This window comes from Camarhynchus parvulus, chromosome 29 (genome assembly GCF_901933205.1).
Source record: "Camarhynchus parvulus chromosome 29, STF_HiC, whole genome shotgun sequence".
NCBI classification, from domain to species: domain Eukaryota; kingdom Metazoa; phylum Chordata; class Aves; order Passeriformes; family Thraupidae; genus Camarhynchus; species Camarhynchus parvulus.
The window spans coordinates 2,061,552-2,081,204 of record NC_044599.1 but is presented as its reverse complement, the minus strand read 5'-3'; the positions used below and the strand labels follow the sequence as shown (position 1 = coordinate 2,081,204).

At 62.0% G+C, this 19,653-nt stretch overlaps 1 protein-coding gene across 1 annotated transcript; it reads right to left on the bottom strand.

Annotated features, from left to right (window-relative positions):
• Nucleotides 1–330: 330 nt before the first annotated feature.
• Nucleotides 331–19,560, bottom strand: FMNL3 (formin like 3). The gene is given in 28 exon segments (XM_030967294.1): nt 331–821; nt 2,346–2,445; nt 2,543–2,654; nt 2,749–2,838; nt 2,930–3,031; nt 4,285–4,445; nt 4,847–4,976; nt 5,058–5,138; nt 5,263–5,331; nt 5,413–5,647; nt 6,632–6,834; nt 8,150–8,274; nt 8,971–9,039; nt 9,203–9,452; nt 9,524–9,625; nt 9,737–9,886; nt 9,962–10,072; nt 10,153–10,227; nt 11,219–11,312; nt 11,427–11,503; nt 11,585–11,694; nt 13,339–13,440; nt 13,443–13,480; nt 14,169–14,252; nt 15,886–15,962; nt 16,055–16,135; nt 16,230–16,313; nt 19,349–19,560. Coding segments are annotated over 27 exon segments (3,051 nt in total). The 5' UTR covers nt 19,496–19,560; the 3' UTR covers nt 331–821; nt 2,346–2,353.
• Between the last annotated feature and the right edge of the window lie 93 nt (nt 19,561–19,653).

Sequence of the window (19,653 nt, the reverse complement as noted above, 5' to 3'; positions counted from 1 at the left end):
AACCACCAAAAATGGGGTGAACTGGGACCACCCCACACTGGAATGGGGCTGGGGATGTGGGGGGCTCCCAATTCTTCCCCAGAGCAGGTTCCCCCTTCTCCTTAATCCCTCAGCTTTAATAACAGCACTGCAAAGCTCTGCCAAATGTCTGGTCCCTGCACATCTCTGTGCCCCCTCCCTGCCCCCCCAGACACAGGACCACAGCCTGGGGGGGGGTGCTCCCCAAATTCCTGGGCTGCCTCTGTTCCCCCACCCCATTCCCCCAAATCAGGCACTGGCCATGTAAAAGACTCCATATATTTCACATGTACAAAAAGTCACTGTGGGGGGGGAATGGTCAGGGGGGTCCTGGGGTGGGGGGCACCATCCTGCCCCTCTCCAGGTGCCCCCCCAGCCTGGCTTTGGTCCCTTTTTTTTTTGGCACTTAGTGTTCACATCAGTGGTCAAAGTGTCGAGCGCGGGGTGGAGGGGTCCCTCTGGTCCCTGTAGTGGGGCTGGGGGCTCTGAGCCCCCCCAGGGAACAAGGGGACCCTGACGGGGTGGGGGAGCACCCCACGGTGCTGGGGCCCCACCACAGATGGATTTGGCCTCTGCCTTGGGTGGGCAGGGGGTGCAGGGTCTCCCCGGGCACAGGGATGTCACCCGTGGGAATGGTGGCACGTTTGGGCCCTGTTGCACGTGGTGCCAGGGCAGGACGGAGCCTCACGGGGCACTTGGGGGGCAGAGGGGGGGTGAGCAGGGACTGAGGCAGCCCCAGTCCTCCCCTGCCCCCCGGTCGGGCTCCTTTGCCTTGCCGGGCTACAGGCGGATCCACCTTCGGGCTGTGGGATGGAAGGGACAGTCAGGGACAGAGCCAGGGACACCCGGCCTGGCCTGAGCGGGTGCCCAGGTGACCCCCCCAGAGTACAGGCACCACAGGCTGAGTCCTCCAGGCACTGACCTGGGACCCGGTAATGCACTGGGATCCCCGCTCTGGGCTCCAGCAGGGCGCTGGGATCATACCCTGGCAATTGGTCTTGCACTGGGATCCTGCCCAGAACCCAGGAGTGCACTGGGACACCAGTGTGGGATCCAGTACTGTGCTGGGATCCCACCTTGAGACCCAGTAGTGCACTGGGATACCAGCCTGGCATCCAGTCTTGCACTGAGACCCTGCCTTGGCATCCAGTCTTGCACTGGGATCCTGCCCAGAACCCAGTAGGGCACTGGGATACCAGTGTGGGATCCAGTACTGTGCTGGGATCCCACCTTGAGACCCAGTAGTCTCAAGGACTACTGCCCTGGGATGCAGTGACTCCACTCTAGGATCCAGTATTGCAGTAGTTTCTGTGCTGGAATCCAGCCTTGCTCCAGGATCCAGTGCTGGGATCTTGTGCTGGGACCCAGCCTTGCACCAGGATCCTGGACTGGAATCCTGTGCCAGGACTCCATGCTGGGTAGCAACATTTCACTGGGATCCAGTGCCAGGAGCTGGCCTTCCACCCAGATCCAGCCTTATGCTGGCATCCTGTGCTGGGATCCAGCTCTGAGTTGGGATCCTGTGCTGAGATCCAGCCTTGCACTGGGATCCTGTGCTGAGACTCTGCCTTGCAGTAGGATCCTGTGCCAGGATCCAGCTTTGTGTTGGGATCTTGTGCTGGGATCCTGCGCTGGGATCCAGCCTTGCACCAAGATTCCTGTGCTGGGATCCAGCCTTGAACTGGGATCTTGTGCTGGGATCCAGCCTTGAACTAGCATCCTGTGCTGGGATTCAGCCTTGCACTGGGATTCTGTGCTGGGATCCTGTGCTGGGATCCATCCTTACACTGGGATCCTGTGCCAGGATCCAGCTCTCTGTTGGGATCCTGTGCTGGGATCCAGCTCTGGGATCCAGCCTTGCACTGGGATCCTGTGCTGAGATCCAGCTTTGCACCAGGATCCTGTGCTGGGATCCAGCTCTGTGCTGGGATCCTGTGCTGGGATCCAGCCTTGCATCAAGGATCTTGTGCTTGGATCCTGTGCTGGGATCCAGCCTTGCACCAGGATCCTGTGCTGAGATCCAGCTCTGTGCTGGGATCCTGTGCTGGGATCCAGCTCTCTGTTGGGATCCTGTGCTGGGATCCTGTGCTGGGATCCAGCCTTGCATTAGGATCTTGTCCTGGGATCCAGCTCTGTGCTGGGATCCAGCACTGGGATCCAGCCTTGCATCAAGGTTCTGCCCCAATCCAAAGTCCTGGGGCACACCAGACACCCTGGGGTGACAACATGCAGGGAGGGGGGTCGTGCAGAAGGGGGCATGCGGGGCTCAGGGGGAACCCAGGGGGATCCAGGTGGGATCCCGGGGGATCCAGGCATGCAGGTGGTACCTGGGCTCTTAACAGCTCGACTCGTCGTGGTGGGACGGGTCGCAGAAGAAGCGGGAGCCCCGCTTGGCCGTGCGGGCAGTGAAGGGGACGCTCTTCAGCGCTGCGGGGGGACGGGCAGGGGATGGGGGGGACAGGACACGTCAGCCCCCGTGGCTGGCAGGGCCAGGGCAGGGGGCTGGGGGCCGAGGGGGCCGTACCTGTGATGATGTCCTCGATGGTGCCATCCTTGCCCTCGTACATGGGCCGGTGGTCCTTGGCCTGGCGCCGCCGCAGCTCCGCGATCAGCTCCTGCTGCTGCCACTTGTTCCGCTGCGAGGGAGGCACGGGGGGTCCAGGTTAAGGACACAGGGGTCCCCTCCGTGCCCCCTACTCCCCAGCCCACCCCGTGCCTGCCTCCACCAACCTTCTCCTGCTTTTTAGCCTCCTGTGCCAGCAGCTTCTCCCGCATCACCTCCTCCTGCTTCTTGCGCGTCTCGTTTTCCTGCTCCGCATCCTGCCGGGGCACACAGGTGGGGAGGGGGGTCAGATTTCCCCCACCATGGTGCCACTCACCTGCAGGGTACCCCCTCCTGGCCCCACCTCACCTTGTAGGAGTGGATGAAGCGGACAAAAACCGGGAAGAAGACAGACGGGGGGGTGGTCTTGGGGCTCTCGCCGAAATACCGCACCACGGTGTTGTAGGCGTCCTGGCACGGGAGCAGGGTCAGGCACGGGCAGTGCCCGGCACAGGGGGAGGGCAGGGCATGGAGGGCACCACGCGTGGGCAAAGCAGGGCAGGAGAGCACAGGCAGTGTGCAGAGCGAGGTGTGGGTGACCAGATGTGCACGAGAAGTTTGCAGAGCCAGGAGCAGAACCAGATGTGCACAAGGGGCATGCAAGGCAAGGTGTGGGTGACCCAACGTGCACAAGGAGTGTGCAGAGCAAGATGTGGGTGACCAGCTGTGCACAAGGACCATGCAAGGCAAGGTGTGGATGATGAAGAATGACGCAGAGCATGCAGAGGAAAGCAGGAGTGCACAAAGAGTTTGCAGAGCAAGGTGTGGGTGACAAGGAATGCACACGGAGAATGCAAAGGAAAGCAGGAGAGCACGAGAAGCGTGCAAGACAAGGTGAGGGTGACCAGATGTGCACGAGAAGTGTGCAGAGCCAGAAGCAGAACCAGATGTACACAAGGGCCATGCAAGGCAAGGTGTGGATGACCAGCTGTGCACAAGGAGCATGCAGAGCAAGATATCTGCACAAGGACTGCATAGAGTAAGGTGTGGATGATGAAGAATGACACAGAGCATGCAGAGGAAAGCAGGAGTGCAAGAAGAGCATGCAGAGCAAGGTGTGGGTGACCAGCTGTGCACAAGGAGCATGCAGAGCAAGGTTTCAGTGACCAGGTGTGCACAAGGACCATGCAAGACAAAGTGTGGATGACAAAGAAGGACACAGAGCATGCAAAGGAAAGCAGGAGTGCAAAGAGGAGCATGCAGAGCAAGGTGTGGATGACCAGGTGTGCATGAGGAATGTTCAAAGCAAGATGAGGGCATGCAGGTCTGCACAAAGACTGCACAGAGCAAGGTGTGGGTGATGAAGAATGACATGGAACATGCAAAGGAAAGCAGGAATGCAAGAGAACCATGCAAGACAAGGTGTGGGTGACCAGATGTGCACGAGAAGTGTGCAGAGCCAGGAGCAGAACCAGATGTGCACAAGGAGCATGCAAGGCAAGGTGTGAATGACCAGATGTGCACAAGGACCACGCAAGACAAGGTGTGGATGACCAGATGTGCACGAGGACCATGCAAGACAAGGTGTGAATGACCAGATGTGCACAAGGAGCTTGCAGAGCGAGGTGTGGATGACCAGCTCCGCATGAGCAGTTTGCAGAGCGAGCTGTGGCTGACCAGCTGTGCCTGTGGCCGGTGCCAGGCCGGGTGTGAGCCGCCCTCACCTCGGCCGTGCGCGCGTCGCGCTGCAGCCGCTCCAGCTGCCCCTCGCTGCCGCCCAGGAAGCCGCGCAGCACCGCGCTCTCGTGCTGCCCACACTCCCGCCGCAGCAGCTCCATGCCCCGGCCCAGCTCCTTCACATCCAGCAGCACGTTCTCCAGGGACACTGCAGGGACACGGGACGGGTCAGTGTAGGGGGATACAGTATGGGTAAATGAAGGTGGTATAGAATGTAATCTTATCCCCTAAAGAGTTGCAGCTAAACCAATTACTAAAGATTAGGAGCAGGCCTGATGTTAACAGGCCACACCTGTAGCCAATAAGAAGAGTGTTATAAAAGAGTGGATTGGTGCGAACTGGAGTCAGTTGGCTACCGTGAGGACAAGGAAGAGTCAGTGCTTAGAGGAGCTGCCTACAAGAGAAACATCAAGGAGGTACGAAACTCTAGTAGTGCGGAACCCTTGCAATGTGATGACAATAGAACTCTTGCACTATAACAACAACAGGTCAGTGGCTGTGTGAGGTCGGGACAGTGAGGTGGGGCCACGGGCACAGATTGAGGGGCACCTGCTGCAGCCTTCTCCACAAAGTGCAGCTCCTGCCAGAAGGTCGCCAGCTCTGGGTACTTCTCCCGCACCGTCAGCGCAATGAAGTGCAGCAATGTCATCTTCCTGTCTGTTGACTTGGTGTCCAGGAGCTGCAGGGGGATTTGGGGAGGGGGTCAGGGCTGTGGGATGGGACCCTCGGGGTCCCAGGGAGCCGGGGAGGGGCTGCCCACCAGGTCCAGGCTCTGCAGTTTGAAGCCGTAGACTGCGCCGCGTTTGCTGCTGTTCATGTAGTTGCCCAGCGCCAAGATGATCTGCAGGGGCAAAGCAGCAGCACTGGAGGGTCAGGAGGGAGTGAAACCCCCACAGAATCCCCCTCACCCAGCTACAGTGAGGCTGGATGAAGGACCCCCACCCAGCCCATCCTCACATCCCCACCTCCAACATGTGCTTCAGCTTCTGCGACGACTTAACAGAGGCCGAGGCCGCGATGATGGCGTTGAGCTGCTGCAGGGGGACAGCACAGGGGGGCTCAGCTGGGGTTCGGGGTGCAGCAGGTCCAGTTCCCCCCCCTCCCCAGCTCCGTACCGGCGTCAGCATCTGGATATTCTCGGCGAAGTTGCCGAGGAAGGCCATGATGGCCATGCGCTGGGGCAGCCTCTCCACCTTGCTGAACTGCAGCATGAAGCGATCCTCGTCCGCCAGCTCCTCCAGCGGCTTCCGCTCGCGCTCGTACTGCCTCAGCGCCTTGGCCTCCGCCTCCGTGGGCAGGAACCGCATCAGGCACTCCACGAAATCCACCGGCAGCGTCGCCAGGTCGAACCTGCCCCCGCAGCACAGTGTTGGGGAGCAGATCCCCATGGTGACCAGTCTGGATACCAGCCTGGCTCCCTGTTTGGGCACTCTGAACCACAGCCAGAGCCCCGGCACCCTGCCTGGATCTCTGTACCCTGCCTGGACCTCTTGAACCTCAATCAAACCATATGCACCCCAACAAGTCCTTCTGCACCCCAACAAGCCCTTGCCTGGCTCTCCTGTCCCCCCCCTGGAACCCTGTAGCCCAACAAGCCCCTGTGCATTCTAGACAGCCCCTCTGTACCCTGCCTGGCACCCCTGAACCTCAACAGACTATGCCCCCCAACAAGTCCTCTGCACCCCAACAAGCCCCTGTGCATTCTAGACAGTCTCTCTGTATCCTGCCTGGACCTCCTGAACCCCAGTCAGACTATGTGCCCCTCAGCCAAGTCCTCTGCACCCCGCAAGCCCCTCTGCATTCTAAATAGTCTCTCTGTACCCTGCCTGGCACCCCTGAACCTCAAACAGACTATGTGCCCCCCAACCAAGTCCTCTGCACCCCAACAAGCCCTTGCCTGGCTCTCCTGTTGATCCCTCTCCCCCTAGCCAGACCCCTGCACCCCAACAAGCCCCTCTGCATTCTAGACAGTCTCTCTGCACCCTGCCTGGCCCCCTTGAACCCCAAAAAACTCCCACTGCACCTCTGCCAAGACCCCCTGTACTCTGCCTAGGTCCCCTGAGCCCCAAGCAGCCACCCTGCCCCCCAGCCAAACCAGCTGCACCCCAACCAACCCCTTGGAACCCTTTCTACCCCCTGCACCCCATTCCTGACCCTCCCTGCCCTCTGAGCCACTAGAACCTCAGCACAGCTCTCCTCTAGCAGTGCCACCTTGGTGGCCACCCCAACGAACCCCTTGACACCCCAACCAATCCCCCTGAACCCTGCTTACCCCCCTGCACCCCATTCCTGACCCTCCCTGCCCCGTTTCTGCCCCGCCAGTGCAGCCCATACGTGTGGATGGCCCGGCAGATGTCGTCGGCGCTGCGGCCGGCCTTGCGCAGGGTGATGGCCAAGTTCTTGGCGCGGTTGGCCTCCAGCAGGGTCACCTTGGTGGCCACTTTCTGCGCCGCCTTGCTCTTGGCACACACCAGGTCCAGCGCCGGGCCCTGCGCCTTGGTCTTGAACAGCTCCTCGAAGCGCTCCAGGTCCAGGTCCTGGGGGCATCAGGGGGGTCAGAATTGGGGCTGGGGGTGCCCATGTGGAGAGGAGGACTCCATAATACCAGAAGGCTAATTAATTACTTTATTATACTATATTATTCTATACTGTAATATTATATTTCTATTATACTATATTCTATACTATATTCTATACTATATTACTATTACTATACTATATTATATTATTCTATACTATATTCTATACTATATTACTATTATTATACTATATTACTATTATTCTACTATATTATATTATTCTATACTATATTATTCTATTTATCTATACTATATTACTATTATTACGCTATATTATATTATTCTATACTATATTATTCCATACAATATATATATTAGTATATTCTATACTATATTACTATACTATATTAAATATTGTAATATACTATATTATAGTATATTCGATGCTATATTACAGTATATTATTCCATATTATATTACTATATACTATATTACTATATTATTCTATATTAATATATTATTATACTTTCTCTATATAGTAGTATATGATATACTATATTACTATAATATATTACAAATTATAATATACTGTATTATATTCTATTCTATATTATATTACAGTATATTATTCTATGCTATATTGCTATATTACTATTATAGTATATTCTATACTATATTACTAATTTTATACTATATTATATTATATATTATTCTATATTATTCTATACTATATATTAGTATATTATATACTATATTACAGTATATTATTCTATACGATTAAACTATATTCTATACTACATTACTATTATTATACTATATTATATTATTCTATACTATATTACTATATACTATATATTAGTATATTATATTATATACTACTATCTATATACTATATATATGAGTATATTATATACTATATTACATATTATAATATACTATATTATAGTATATTCTACACTATATTACACTATATGATTCTATACTATATTACTACATCTAAACTGAATCTGCCCAGCACTCAGCTCCACTGCACGGAATCTCGTGACTGTCACCAACAGTCCCGACACACACACATGGATTCAACTGATCAATTAATCAGATTGACCAGAATAATTGATCAAACAACCAGAATCCGATTACCAATTCCCTTCAGGTAAACAATCTTCCACATTGCACCCCACTTGTGAACAAGAGGAGCAGCAATTGAGATAAGAACTGGTTTTTCCTTTCTCTGAGCTTCAGAGAATGTGAATCCCAGAAATATCCTTGGGAAGCTGCGCCTTGTTTTTTCTCTGCGATGAGAAATGTGGCTCCAGAGGGGTCCTGGGCTCACCTCCAGCACCCTCTCATCGTCCAGCTCGCTGAACACCGTCCCGCTGATCTGGCTGGGCTTCAGCGCTGTCCAGTTGAACACAGGCAGCCGGAACTTGGTCTTGATTGGCTTCTTGATCCGGATGGCTGCCAGCGGGGTGGGAGCCAGCTCAGCACCCCCAGGGCATGGGGACGCGTCCTGTGCCCGCCCTGAGCCACCTGAGCCTGGTGTCATCAACCCCCGGGCCACCCAATGCCCGTGCTGGGGTCCCTGAGGATTGCAACCCCAGCACCCTGGTGCCTGCAACCTTCCCTACCCCTTGTCCCTCTCCCCAGAGTCCCTATACCGTCCCTGTCCCCATGGTAATCCTCGCCCCCCCACACACCCGTCCTCCCTGTCCACACAGTCCCTACACCAACCCTGTCCCCATGGTCCCCACATCCTCCCTGTCCCCACTGTCCCTGCCCTGTCCCAGTGCCCACACCCTCCCTGTCCCCTGTCCCCACTGTCCCTGCACTGTCCAAGTCCCCACATCCTCCCTGTCCCTCTCCCCACACCCTCCCTGTCTTCTGTCCCTGTCCCCACTGTCCCTGCACTGTCCCAGTCCCCACATCCAGTCTCCCCACACCCTCCCTGTCCCCTGTCCCTGTTCCCACTGTCCCTGCACTCTCCCAGTCCCCACAATCCAGTGCTCACACCCTCCCTGGTCCCTGTCCCCACATCCTCCCTGTCCCCTGTCCCTGTCCCCACTGTCCCTGCCCTGTCACACTCCCCATGTCCCCCCTGTCCCCTGTCCCCCATCCCCTGTCCCCATCCCATGGTCCCCCCTCATCCCCATGTACCTGAGAGCCCCACGGTGAGGGCGATGGAGGGTGAAGCCCCGGGCAGCGGCGGGGCCGGGGGACACTTCCCTGTGGAGCCATCAGAGGGGGAGTGAGACCCCAATTCTGGGGACCACCCAGCCCAGCACCAGGGACATCCCTGCCTGGGAGCCCTCCCACCCCTGGGCACACCCAGCCCTGAGCTTCCCCGGTTTTGGGTGCCCCGGGGGCTTCCTCTCCTCCTCCTCCTCACCTGGGAGCGGGGGCGCGGGGGGCGGCAGCGGGGGAGGCGGAGGGGGCGGCGGGGGGGGCGCGGCTTCCACGGGGGGCAGGACCGGGGGTCTCAGGGTCTCCTCCGAGGGCTCGGGCAGCGGAGGGGGCGGCTCGGCCCCGCTGGGCACCGGGGGCGGCTCGGAGCCGTAGTGCCGCCGGAAAGCCTCGTCCTTCTCCTTGATCATCCTGCGCAGCGTGTGCACCTGGTGACTCGTGTGCTCGTAGGTCTCCTGGGGACAGCGAGGGTCAGACCGAGGGGGATTGGGACCCTTCCCCGCTCCCTACAGCCCCTACAGCGCACCTTGACCACCTCCAGCTCCTTCTCTCGCTGCAGCAGCTGCTTCTCCAGCTCTGCCACCCGCATCATGTTCTCGTTCTCCAGGTCCAGCAGCTTCTCCGTTAGCTGCGGAGAGGGACACGGCTGTGCCAGCAGCTCGGGGACACCCCTGGTGTCACCTCTGACCTCCCTGGGACCCAGCAAGGAACATCCCCGCATCCCCCCATGCTCACATACGTGGGACAGGTGCTCCTCCAGCTCCTCCACCTTCTCCAGGGCCACGTTCTTGGTCTCAGCATCCTCCAGCAGCCCCCCCACATCGAAGACGTTGTCCAGGTACGCCTGGATCTGCACCTGCAGCTTCTCACTCTCCGTGTGCCTCGACTTCTGTGGGCACAAAGGCACCGTCAAGGATGGGGGGGCCCCCTAACACAGTTCCCCTGACCCTCGAGCCCCCCATACCTGCAGGAACTCCTCCAGCCCCAGTTTGGTGAACTCGTACTGGAGATGGACGCGGAAGTTCATGTCCTCCACCGAGTGCACCACGATGTTGATGAACTGCATGCAGGCCACCTGCAGGCAGGGCTGGCGTCACCAGGAGTCCTCCTGGCCCCCCAGAGAGCCTCCCCCTGGCCCAGGACGGAGTGTCCCACCATGAAGTCGATGCTGCTGTCCTCGTTGCGGAAGTATTCCATCAGCCGCTCGAAGCGGTGCTTCTCCTTGCACACCTGGGCAGGCAGAAATGGGGTTCACCTGGCGTGGCCCCCCAGCCACCAACCCTCCTCTCATCTCCTGGACTCCACTTTCCTAATCCCAGTCTGGTCCTGGTGCTCCCAGACCCCCCCAATTCCTCATCTTCCCTGATGCCTCCATCCCCTGCACTCCATTCCCCCCATCCCAACCTGATCCTGTCTCCCTCCATTCCCCTCATCCCAGACTGGTCCTGGTGCCCCCATCCCAACCTTCTCTTGGCGTTTCCCTCATCCCAGATTGCTCCTGGTGGCCCCATCCCAACCTTCTCTTGGCGTTTCCCTCATCCCAGATTGCTCCTGGTGGCCCCATCCCAACCTTCTCTTGGTGTTTCCCTCATCCCAGATTGCTCCTGGTGCCCCCAGTTCCTCCATTCCCAGGGTCCAGCTCCCCAGTCCCAGCCTGATTCTGGTGCCCCATTCCCCCCAGCCCAGCCTGATCCTGTCTCCCGCCATTTCCCTCATCCCAGACTGGTCCTGGTGCCCCCATCCCAACTTGGTTCCTCACATTCTCTGTGGTCCCCCACCCATCTGGGGTCCCACCCCACCTGGGCGGTGCCCCCATCCCAACCTTCTCTTGGCGTTTCCCTCATCCCAGATTGCTCCTGGGGACCCTGGTGCCCCCATCCCAGTTTCTCCTGGGGTTTCTCCCATCCCACATCACTTCTGGGGACCCTGGTGCCCCCATCCCAGTTTCTCCTGGGGTTTCTCCCATCCCACATCACTTCTGGGGACCCTGGTGCCCCCATCCCAGTTTCTCCTGGGGTTTCTCCCATCCCAGATTGCTTCTGGGGTCCCCAGATCCTCCATTCCCGAGGTCTTGCTCCCCAGTCCCAGCCTGATTCTGGCGCCCCCATTCCCCCATCCCATCCTGGTCCTGTCTCCTTCCATTCCCCTCATTCCCCCATCCCATCCTGGTCCTGTCTCCCCCCATTCCCCCATCCCAGCCCTGCTCCCACTCCCCTTGTACCTCCTTGAAGTTGTCAAAGGCCGCCAGGATGATCTCGTGGCCGCCCCTCACCAGGCACACAGCAGCCAACAGCTCCAGCACCAGCGCCTTCATCCTGGCCACAGTGTCACCATCAGTGTCACCATCACCATCAGTGCCACCATCACCATCAGTGCCACCCCCTGCCAGCTCCAGGACCCCTGTCCCACCCTGCCAGACCCTCCCTCACCTCGGGTTCTTGTTGTTGAGGCTCAGGGCAATCTCGTTGACGGCGTGGGGGTGAGACATGACCAGGTTGAAGCCGTACTGTGGGGATGGAGAGCAAAACCAGCGTCAGCCGCGGCGCCAGCGGTGACAACGGTGTCCCCACCGTGGGGGTGACAGTACCTGGTAGTTCATGATGGCCCGAAGACACATGATGCACAGGTGAACATCATCCTTCTGGCTCACCAGGCGTGAGTTCTTCAGTGCCCTGCGGCTGGGCAGCGTGCCATAGCTGCAGGACAGGGCGCACAGTGAGCGGGGCTGGCACCAATGGGGGGCACGGCGTGGGGACAGTGTGGGGACAGCCGCCAGACGGGATTTGGGAGGGACAAAGGCAGCCAGAGGGCGACAGGGACAGAGCGTGCAGAGGCGGAGCAGAGGCGGGCACGGGGAGCAGAGGCGGGCACGGGGCTGGCCCCGGACAGCCGGTACTTACCGGGCGGGCGGCGAGGTGGGCACGGAGGGGACAGAGAGAGAGCACAGCCAGAGAGGGGCACCCCGGCCCTGGAAGCAGAAACGGGGTGCATTACCCCGGGGCACGGGGGGACAGCCAGAGCAGGGGGAGCGGAGCCGCGGGGGCAGAGGACAGGCGGGATGGCGAGACGGCGAGGGCAGTGCCAGGGCTGTGTGGGCAAGAGAGGCAGAACGGGCTGGGGCACGCGTGGCACACCAAGGGCGAGGCACAGCACTGCGTTTGTGCCATGCAGGTGGCGTGCGTGGCATGGGACAGGGCGGTGAGTGGCACCATGGCAGGACAGCGCTTGGCACGGCACACAGCATGGCACACAGCATGGCACACAGCATGGCACATGGCACACAGCATGGCACACAGCATGGCACACTGGCACACAGCATGGCACACAGCATGGCACGCAGCATGGCACACAACATGGCACATGGCACACTGGCACACAGCATGGCACACACCATGGCACATGGCACACACCATGGCACACACCATGGCACACATGGCACACAGCATGGCACACAGCATGGCACGCAGCATGGCACACAACATGGCACATGGCACACAGCACGGCACACAGCATGGCACATGGCACACAGCATGGCTCACACCATGGCACATGGCACACAGCACGGCACACAGCACGGCACGCAGCATGGCACACAGCATGGCACACAGCACACAGCACGGCACGCCGCATGGCACACAACATGGCACATGGCACACACCATGGCACACACCATGGCACACACCATGGCACATGGCACACACCATGGCACACAGCATGGCACACAGCACACAGCACGGCACACAGCATGGCACACACCATGGCACACACCATGGCACACACCATGGCACACAGCACACACCATGGCACACACCATGGCACACAGCATGGCGCACGGCACACAGCATGGCACACACCATGGCACACACCATGGCACATGGCACACAGCATGGCTCACACCATGGCACATGGCACACAGCATGGCTCACACCATGGCACACAGCATGGCACACAGCATGGCACACAGCATGGCACACAGCACACACCATGGCACACAGCATGGCACACAGCATGGCACATGGCACATAGCATGGGACACACCATGGCACACAGCATGGCTCACACCATGGCACACACCATGGCACACACCATGGCACACACCATGGCACATGGCACACAGCATGGCTCACACCATGGCACACAGCATGGCACATGGCACACAGCATGGCACACCCCATGGCACACACCATGGCACACACCATGGCACACACCATGGCACATGGCACACAGCATGGCTCACACCATGGCACACACCATGGCACATGGCATGGGGCACAGCGCTCAGCCGCCAGAGCCGGCAGCAGGCGAGCCCATGGTGGGTGGCCAGAGCGACATCCCAGGCACGTAGGGCGGTCTGGCGGGCAGAGCGTGCCAGGCTGCTGCTGAAGGGGGCGGGCAGGGCGCTGGGGTGCTGCAGATCCTCGATGGACCTGCTCCAGGGCGGGGGCCACAGGGCTCTAGCGGTTCCAGGCCCTCAAAATCCAACCTGGAGGGGGCACACGCGGAGGGGGGGGCACACTGCTATGGCATGGGGCACAGGGCTCTGGCATGGGGCACAGGGCTCTGGTGGTTGGCACAAGGCTCTGGCATGGGGCACAGGGCTCTGGTGGGTGGCACACGGCTCTGGTGGGGGGCACACAGCTCTGGTGGGGGGCACAGGGCTCTGGCATGGGGCACAGGGCTCTGGTGGGTGGCACAGGGCTCTGACAGCTCTGGCAGGGGGCACAGGGCTGGCAGCGGGCACAGGGCTCTGGAGAGGGGCACAGGGCTCTGGTGCGCTGGCACGGGGCTCGCACAGGGCTGGCAGGGGGCACAGGGCTGGCAGCGGGCACAGGGCTCTGGAGAGGGGCACACAGCTCTGGCAGCTCTGGCAGGGGGCACAAGGCTCTGGCAGCGGGCACAGGGCTCCAGCACAGATGCAAGCACTGAAGCAGGTGCCAAGTGGGCACTGCGAGGCGGGCAGAGGCACGAGGGTGGCTCAGGAATTCCCAGAGCAGCCAGGGAGGGTCTGAAATTCCCGCGTCCCTCAGAAACCCGACGGCCCCTCCCTGCCTCGGCGCTGATAAGGGACCCAGCGCTATCAGAGAGCTGCCACAGCCACCGCAATCTTCCCCGCTCCCCAAAGACCCCCGGAGCCCCCCTTCCCTCACCCAGGGACCCCCGACCCCACTCACATGACAGCGCACTGAGCGAAGGACAGGTAATTCACCAGCACGTCCAGCCCCTTGTTCTCATCATTGAGGAACTCCCGCACCCACCTGCGGCACCAGGGACCCCTCAGAGCCCGCAGGAGCTGGGGACCCCCCCAGAACACCCCCCTCCAACACGGGCACCCCCCCAGAACACTTCCTCCAACACGGGAACCCCCCCAGCACACCTCCCTCCAACACGGGCACCCCCCTAGCATCCCCCCTCCAAACGGGGATCCCCCAGCACACCTCCCTCCAAACGGGGACCCCCCTCAGCACATCCCCTCCAAACGGGGATCCCCCAGCACATCCCCTCCAACACAGGGACCCCCCCAGCACATCCCCCTCCAAACGGGGACCCCCCAGAACACCTCCCCTCCAACACGGGGACCCCCCCAGAACATCCCCTCCAAACGAGGACGCACCCAGAACACCCCCCTCCAAACGGGGACCCCCAGCACCCCCCTCCAAACGGGGACCCCCCCAGCACATCCCTCCAAACGGGGACCCCCGTCCTGGCACGGGGACGCTGCGGGCACTGCCCCGGTGGGTGCAGCCCGTCCGTTATCAGCGGTGCCAGCGTTATCTGAGGAGCGCAGGGCAGGGAGGGCTCGGTGCGGGCGGGACACGGAGCTCGGTGCTGGGGCTGCACCCCCATCCTCACCCCTCGAGGGGAAAAGGAGGGGATTCGGGGTGCCCCGACCTTTGGGAGGGTGTTGGGGGGCAATTGTGCCCAGGGCAAGGAGTGGGTGGGGGTACAAAGGGTGGGAATTCACCCCGATCTTTGGGAGGGTGTTGGGGGGCAATTGTGAGGTGCCAAGAAGGGAATGGGGGTACAGGAGGTGGGGGGTTCACCCCGACCCTTGGGAAGGTCTTGGGGTGCAATTGCGAGGTGCCAAGAAGGAGATGGGGGTACACGGGGTGGGGGGTTCACCCCGACCCCTGGAAGGATCTTGGGGTGCAATTGTGAGGTGCTGTGCCCAGGGGCAAGGAGTGGATGGGGGTACATGGGGTGGGGGATTCACCCAGACCCCTTGGGAGGGTCTTGGGGTGCAATTCTGAGGTGCCAAGAAGGGGATGGGGCTACAGGGGGTGGGGGTTCACCCCGCAGCACCGGGGGTCCCCAGCCCACCCCACCTCCGTGCGTCAGGGAGCCCCGGGGGCCGCGGCCGCCCCTTTCCTGCCGCCGCTCCAGCCCCCGAGCCCCAGCCCGTTTCCTGTCTCCGGCTGCTGCTATTTTGGGTTCCGTGGGCAGGGACGAGCGGGGCCGGCGGCGGGGAGCAGCCCGCACGTGCACGAGCCGCCCCGGGCACGGCGGTGCCACCGGGAACCCTCCGCTGATGTCCCCGACACCCCCCCGGGAACGGCTCCGTCCCGCCCGGTCCCTGCGCGGCCCCGGGGCATCATCCCGGGGCGGGTCGGGGATGGAACCGACCGAGCCCCTCCGGTCTGTCGGGAGGAGCCGGCCGGGATCTGGCCACGCTGCCTCGTTCAGGGCGTCATCGGCGGCCCATCCGCCCCGGCATCCGCCCCCGGGAGCTGCCCGCGGGCCGGGGCAGGAACCGGCCCAGTTCCTGCAGCGCCTCCGGCTTCCCCTGCAGCTGTGTGCGGCTGGTGACAGCACCCCGCGGTGCCCCCGGGACCCCCACGGGCCATCCGGAACTCTGCACCCCACAAACCCTCCCTGGGACCCCCCACTCACCCAATGTGGTTGGTCCTCAGGCTGATCTCCAGCTCCCGCAGCACCTTGGTGGATTCCTGCACCCTCCTCCTGAACTTCTGCGGGCAGAGCAAGGCTGAGCTGTGCCCCCCCAGATTCCCCAAACCCCCCAAGGCTCCTCCAAGCCCCCCCAAAGCCCCCAGCCCCTCACCTTCCGTGTGACACCCGGCTCCAGGAAGCTGCGCAGCTTCTGGATGTAGGCATGGGGTGGGCTCTTCACCTGGAACCGCTCCTGCGGGGGGACAGGAGGGTGTTGGTGACATTGGTGACATTGGGACGGTGGCATTGTCCCCTCCCCAGACCCTCCGTGGGCCACCCAGCCCCACCTGGTCACAGATGAGGTCCCACTTCTTCTCGTTGTCGTACTGGCGCAGCAGCCGAGCTTTGTCCGGGGGCAGGTTCATGGAGCTCTGGGGACACAGCGGGGGTGTCACCCTGAGGGACACGGGGACAGCGCCCCCAAGGGCCACCCAGACCCATGGCACAGCCCCAAAAAGCACCCACAGCACAGTCAGGATCCCCTTTAAGGGCACCCTGAGCCATGGCATAGCCAGAGCGCCTGGCACCAGGGTTGGTGTCACCCTGAGGGACACGGGGACAGCGCCCCCCAAGAGGCACCGAGACCCATGGCACAGCTTGGGGGGCCCCAAAAAGCACCCACAGTGCCCTCTCTAAGGGCACCCTGAGCCGTGATATAACCAGAGAGCCTGGCACCAGCATGCACCAACGGGCACAGATGTGGCACGGGCACAGCAGTGCCACTGGGGCCACGTGCCAAACACCAGCGGGCACCAAATCTCTCCATCCCTGACGCATCCTTCCTGTCTGCAGCTGCTTCCGCGCCACAACCGCAGCCTCCGCTCCCGACCGTGGCACAGGGCCAGGCGCCAGGATGCAAACACGGTGCCAGCGCCCCAGGACACCAAACACGGGGCCTGGCACCGGTGGCTGCTCACAGGGAACACTGGGCACAAGGCCTGGCACTGGTGCTGGCCCAGGGTCACTGGGAAGACCCCAGTGGGATGTGGCACAGGACAAATGGGGTGCCACAGTGGGCACCAGGGATGCCTGGGACTGCCCTGGTGAGCAATGCCACCCCAGGGAGAGATGCCAGGCCGTGTGGGCGATGTCACCCTGGTGGGAGATGGCATTGCTGGCTGATGTCACCCTGGTGGGTGCTGCCAGCCCAGCTCGTGATGCCACCCTGGTGGGAGATGCCACCCTGGCGGTGACGCAGCTCGGGGCAGCCCCGTTATCAGGAGCCGTCACCGTGGCTGCTCCACCCCTCCGGGTCAGCCCTGCCCTGCTCATCCCGATCCCACGGGAAACCGGCACAGAGCCCGCGGGGGGGGAGGCCACGCGCCCCTGGGCAAGGTTCCCATGGGACAGACTGACCACCAGGACAGACCGACCACCAGGACAGACCGACAACCAGGACAGACTGACCACCAGGACAGACTGACCACCAGGACAACCAGGACAGAGTGACCACCAGGACAGACCGACCACCAAGACAGACCGACCACCAGGACAGACTGACCATCAGGACAGACTGACCACCAGGACAGACTGACTACCAGGACAGACTGACCACCAGGACAACCAGGACAGAGTGACCATCAGGACAGACCGACCACCAGGACAGACGACCATCAGGACAGACTGACTACCAGGACAGACTGACCACCAGGACAACCAGGACAGACTGACCACCAGGACAGACTAACCACCAGGACAGACACCAGCACAGACTGACCACCAGGACGGACTGACCACCAGGACAGACTGACCACCAGGACAGACTGACCACCAGCACAGACCGACAACCAGCACGGACTGACCACCAGGACAGACTAACCAGGACTACCACCAGAAGACACAGGACAGACCATACCAGGACAGACTGACCACCAGGACAGACTAACTACCAGGACAGACTGACCATCAGGACAGACTGACCACCAGGACAGACTAACTACCAGGACAGACTGACCATCAGGACAGACCGACAACCAGGACAGACTGACCACCAGCACGATGCCACCACAACTGCCCCCCGAGGGGCACCGTGCCCTCCCCACGGGGCTGCGCTTATTCCCCCTTGTCCAGCAGGAAAATCCCGGGCCTGGCTGCGAACGGGGGCGGACAGGACGCGCGGAGACCCCGCCTGGGGGCGAGGGGCACCCGCGGGGGGCTTTGAAGCGCAGCCGCCCGCCCGTCCCGGCGTTCCCGCCGCTCCGTTTCCTGCCTTTGTGGTGGGAACGCGGCCGCTCCCGGCCGGGCACTTCCCCTCCGCCGTCCGCCCCACCGGGAGCCCCCCGTGGCTATCCCGGCTTTGAATCCCACCGGATTCAAGCGGTACCGGGGGTTCGGGGGCTCCGGGGCGGATCCTCGCCCCCGGGGGCCGCCGGGTTTCCATCACATGATGGAAGATTTTCCGCCCCCGGTAGCAGCCGGGACGGCACCGACGGCCGCGGGGACATTTTGGGGGAGGCAGGTGCCGCCACCCTGCGAAGTGACCCCCCCCGGTACCGGTGTCGCCCGGCGGGACGTGTCCCGTGTCCCCCCCGCCACAGGCCCCGCGTGGGATGCGGGACGGGCGGGAGCCGCTCGTCACCGGCGGGACGCGCCCACGCCGGGGCTGCCGGTGCCCCCCGGTGCCCCCCGGTGCCCCCGGTGCCCCCGATTTCGGCTTCCAGAGCCCCGTGGGACCGCACTCGGCATTTCCTGCCCGGCTGCGGCTTCCGCTGGCGGCGGCTCCCACCGGGATGGGGGGGCCGGGGGGCACCGGTGTCACCCAGCCACGGTGTCGTCCCCCCCCCCCACCCAAAACAAAGCCGGCGGGGCCACCGGGACGGCTCCGGGGCCGCCCAAGCGCCGGTGGGACCCCTCGGCGGTGTTGGTGGTCCCGGTGGCACCGGGGCCGCGGTGGAACCAGGGTGGCCACCGCCCCGGCTGTGACAGCGGACCGGGGACCGCGCAGGGCACCCGCGCCTACCGGGAACCACTTCATGCACCGGGAAACCGGGAACCCCCGCAGCCAGCGGGGAATGCCAGCCCCGCGCGCTGCCCCGACCGGACTTTCCCGGTTTACAAAGTCCCCGGGCCTCAGGGGCCCCCGCGGTGGCAGCGGGAGTGGCGTCAGCCCCGGGGCTGTCCCGGGTGGGGAGTTCCCCGCGGCCCCGCCGTCGCTGCCCATCCCCGCGGGCACCGGCGCTCCCCGCCCGCCCCTGGCGGCTCCGGGCGGCGGTGCCGTCCCGGCGGTGCCCGGTGCCCGCCAACTGCTCCGGGAGAGCGCGTCGGGAGGAGTCCCGGGGAGGGATGAACCGGGACGGAGCTCAGCGGGAACACCGACGGAGCGAACGGGCGAAGCGCACCGGGGGCACGCCGGGAACGGAGGGTGAGCACCGGGAACTGGGGAGCGCGGCGGGGGTCGGCCTCTCACCAGCACCAGGGCGAAGCGCTCCTCCAGCTCGCAGGGCTCCGGCATCGGCATCTTTCCCGGGGCGAACAGTCCGGCTCCCCCCGGGGCCGCCGGTGTTCCCGGGCCCCGGGGCAGCGCCTCCCCGTCCGCGCTCTCCACGTTCCCCATCCCCGGCCCAGGCACCGGGGAGCGGTGGGGGAGGTTCAGCCCGTCGTGTCCGGCGCTGCCGCCGCCTCCCGGTCCCGCCCCGCCCGCCCCGCCCGGTCCCGCCCCAGCGCTGCGCGTGCGCGGCGGCGCCACCAGGGGCGCCCTGCAGGGCGGCGGCG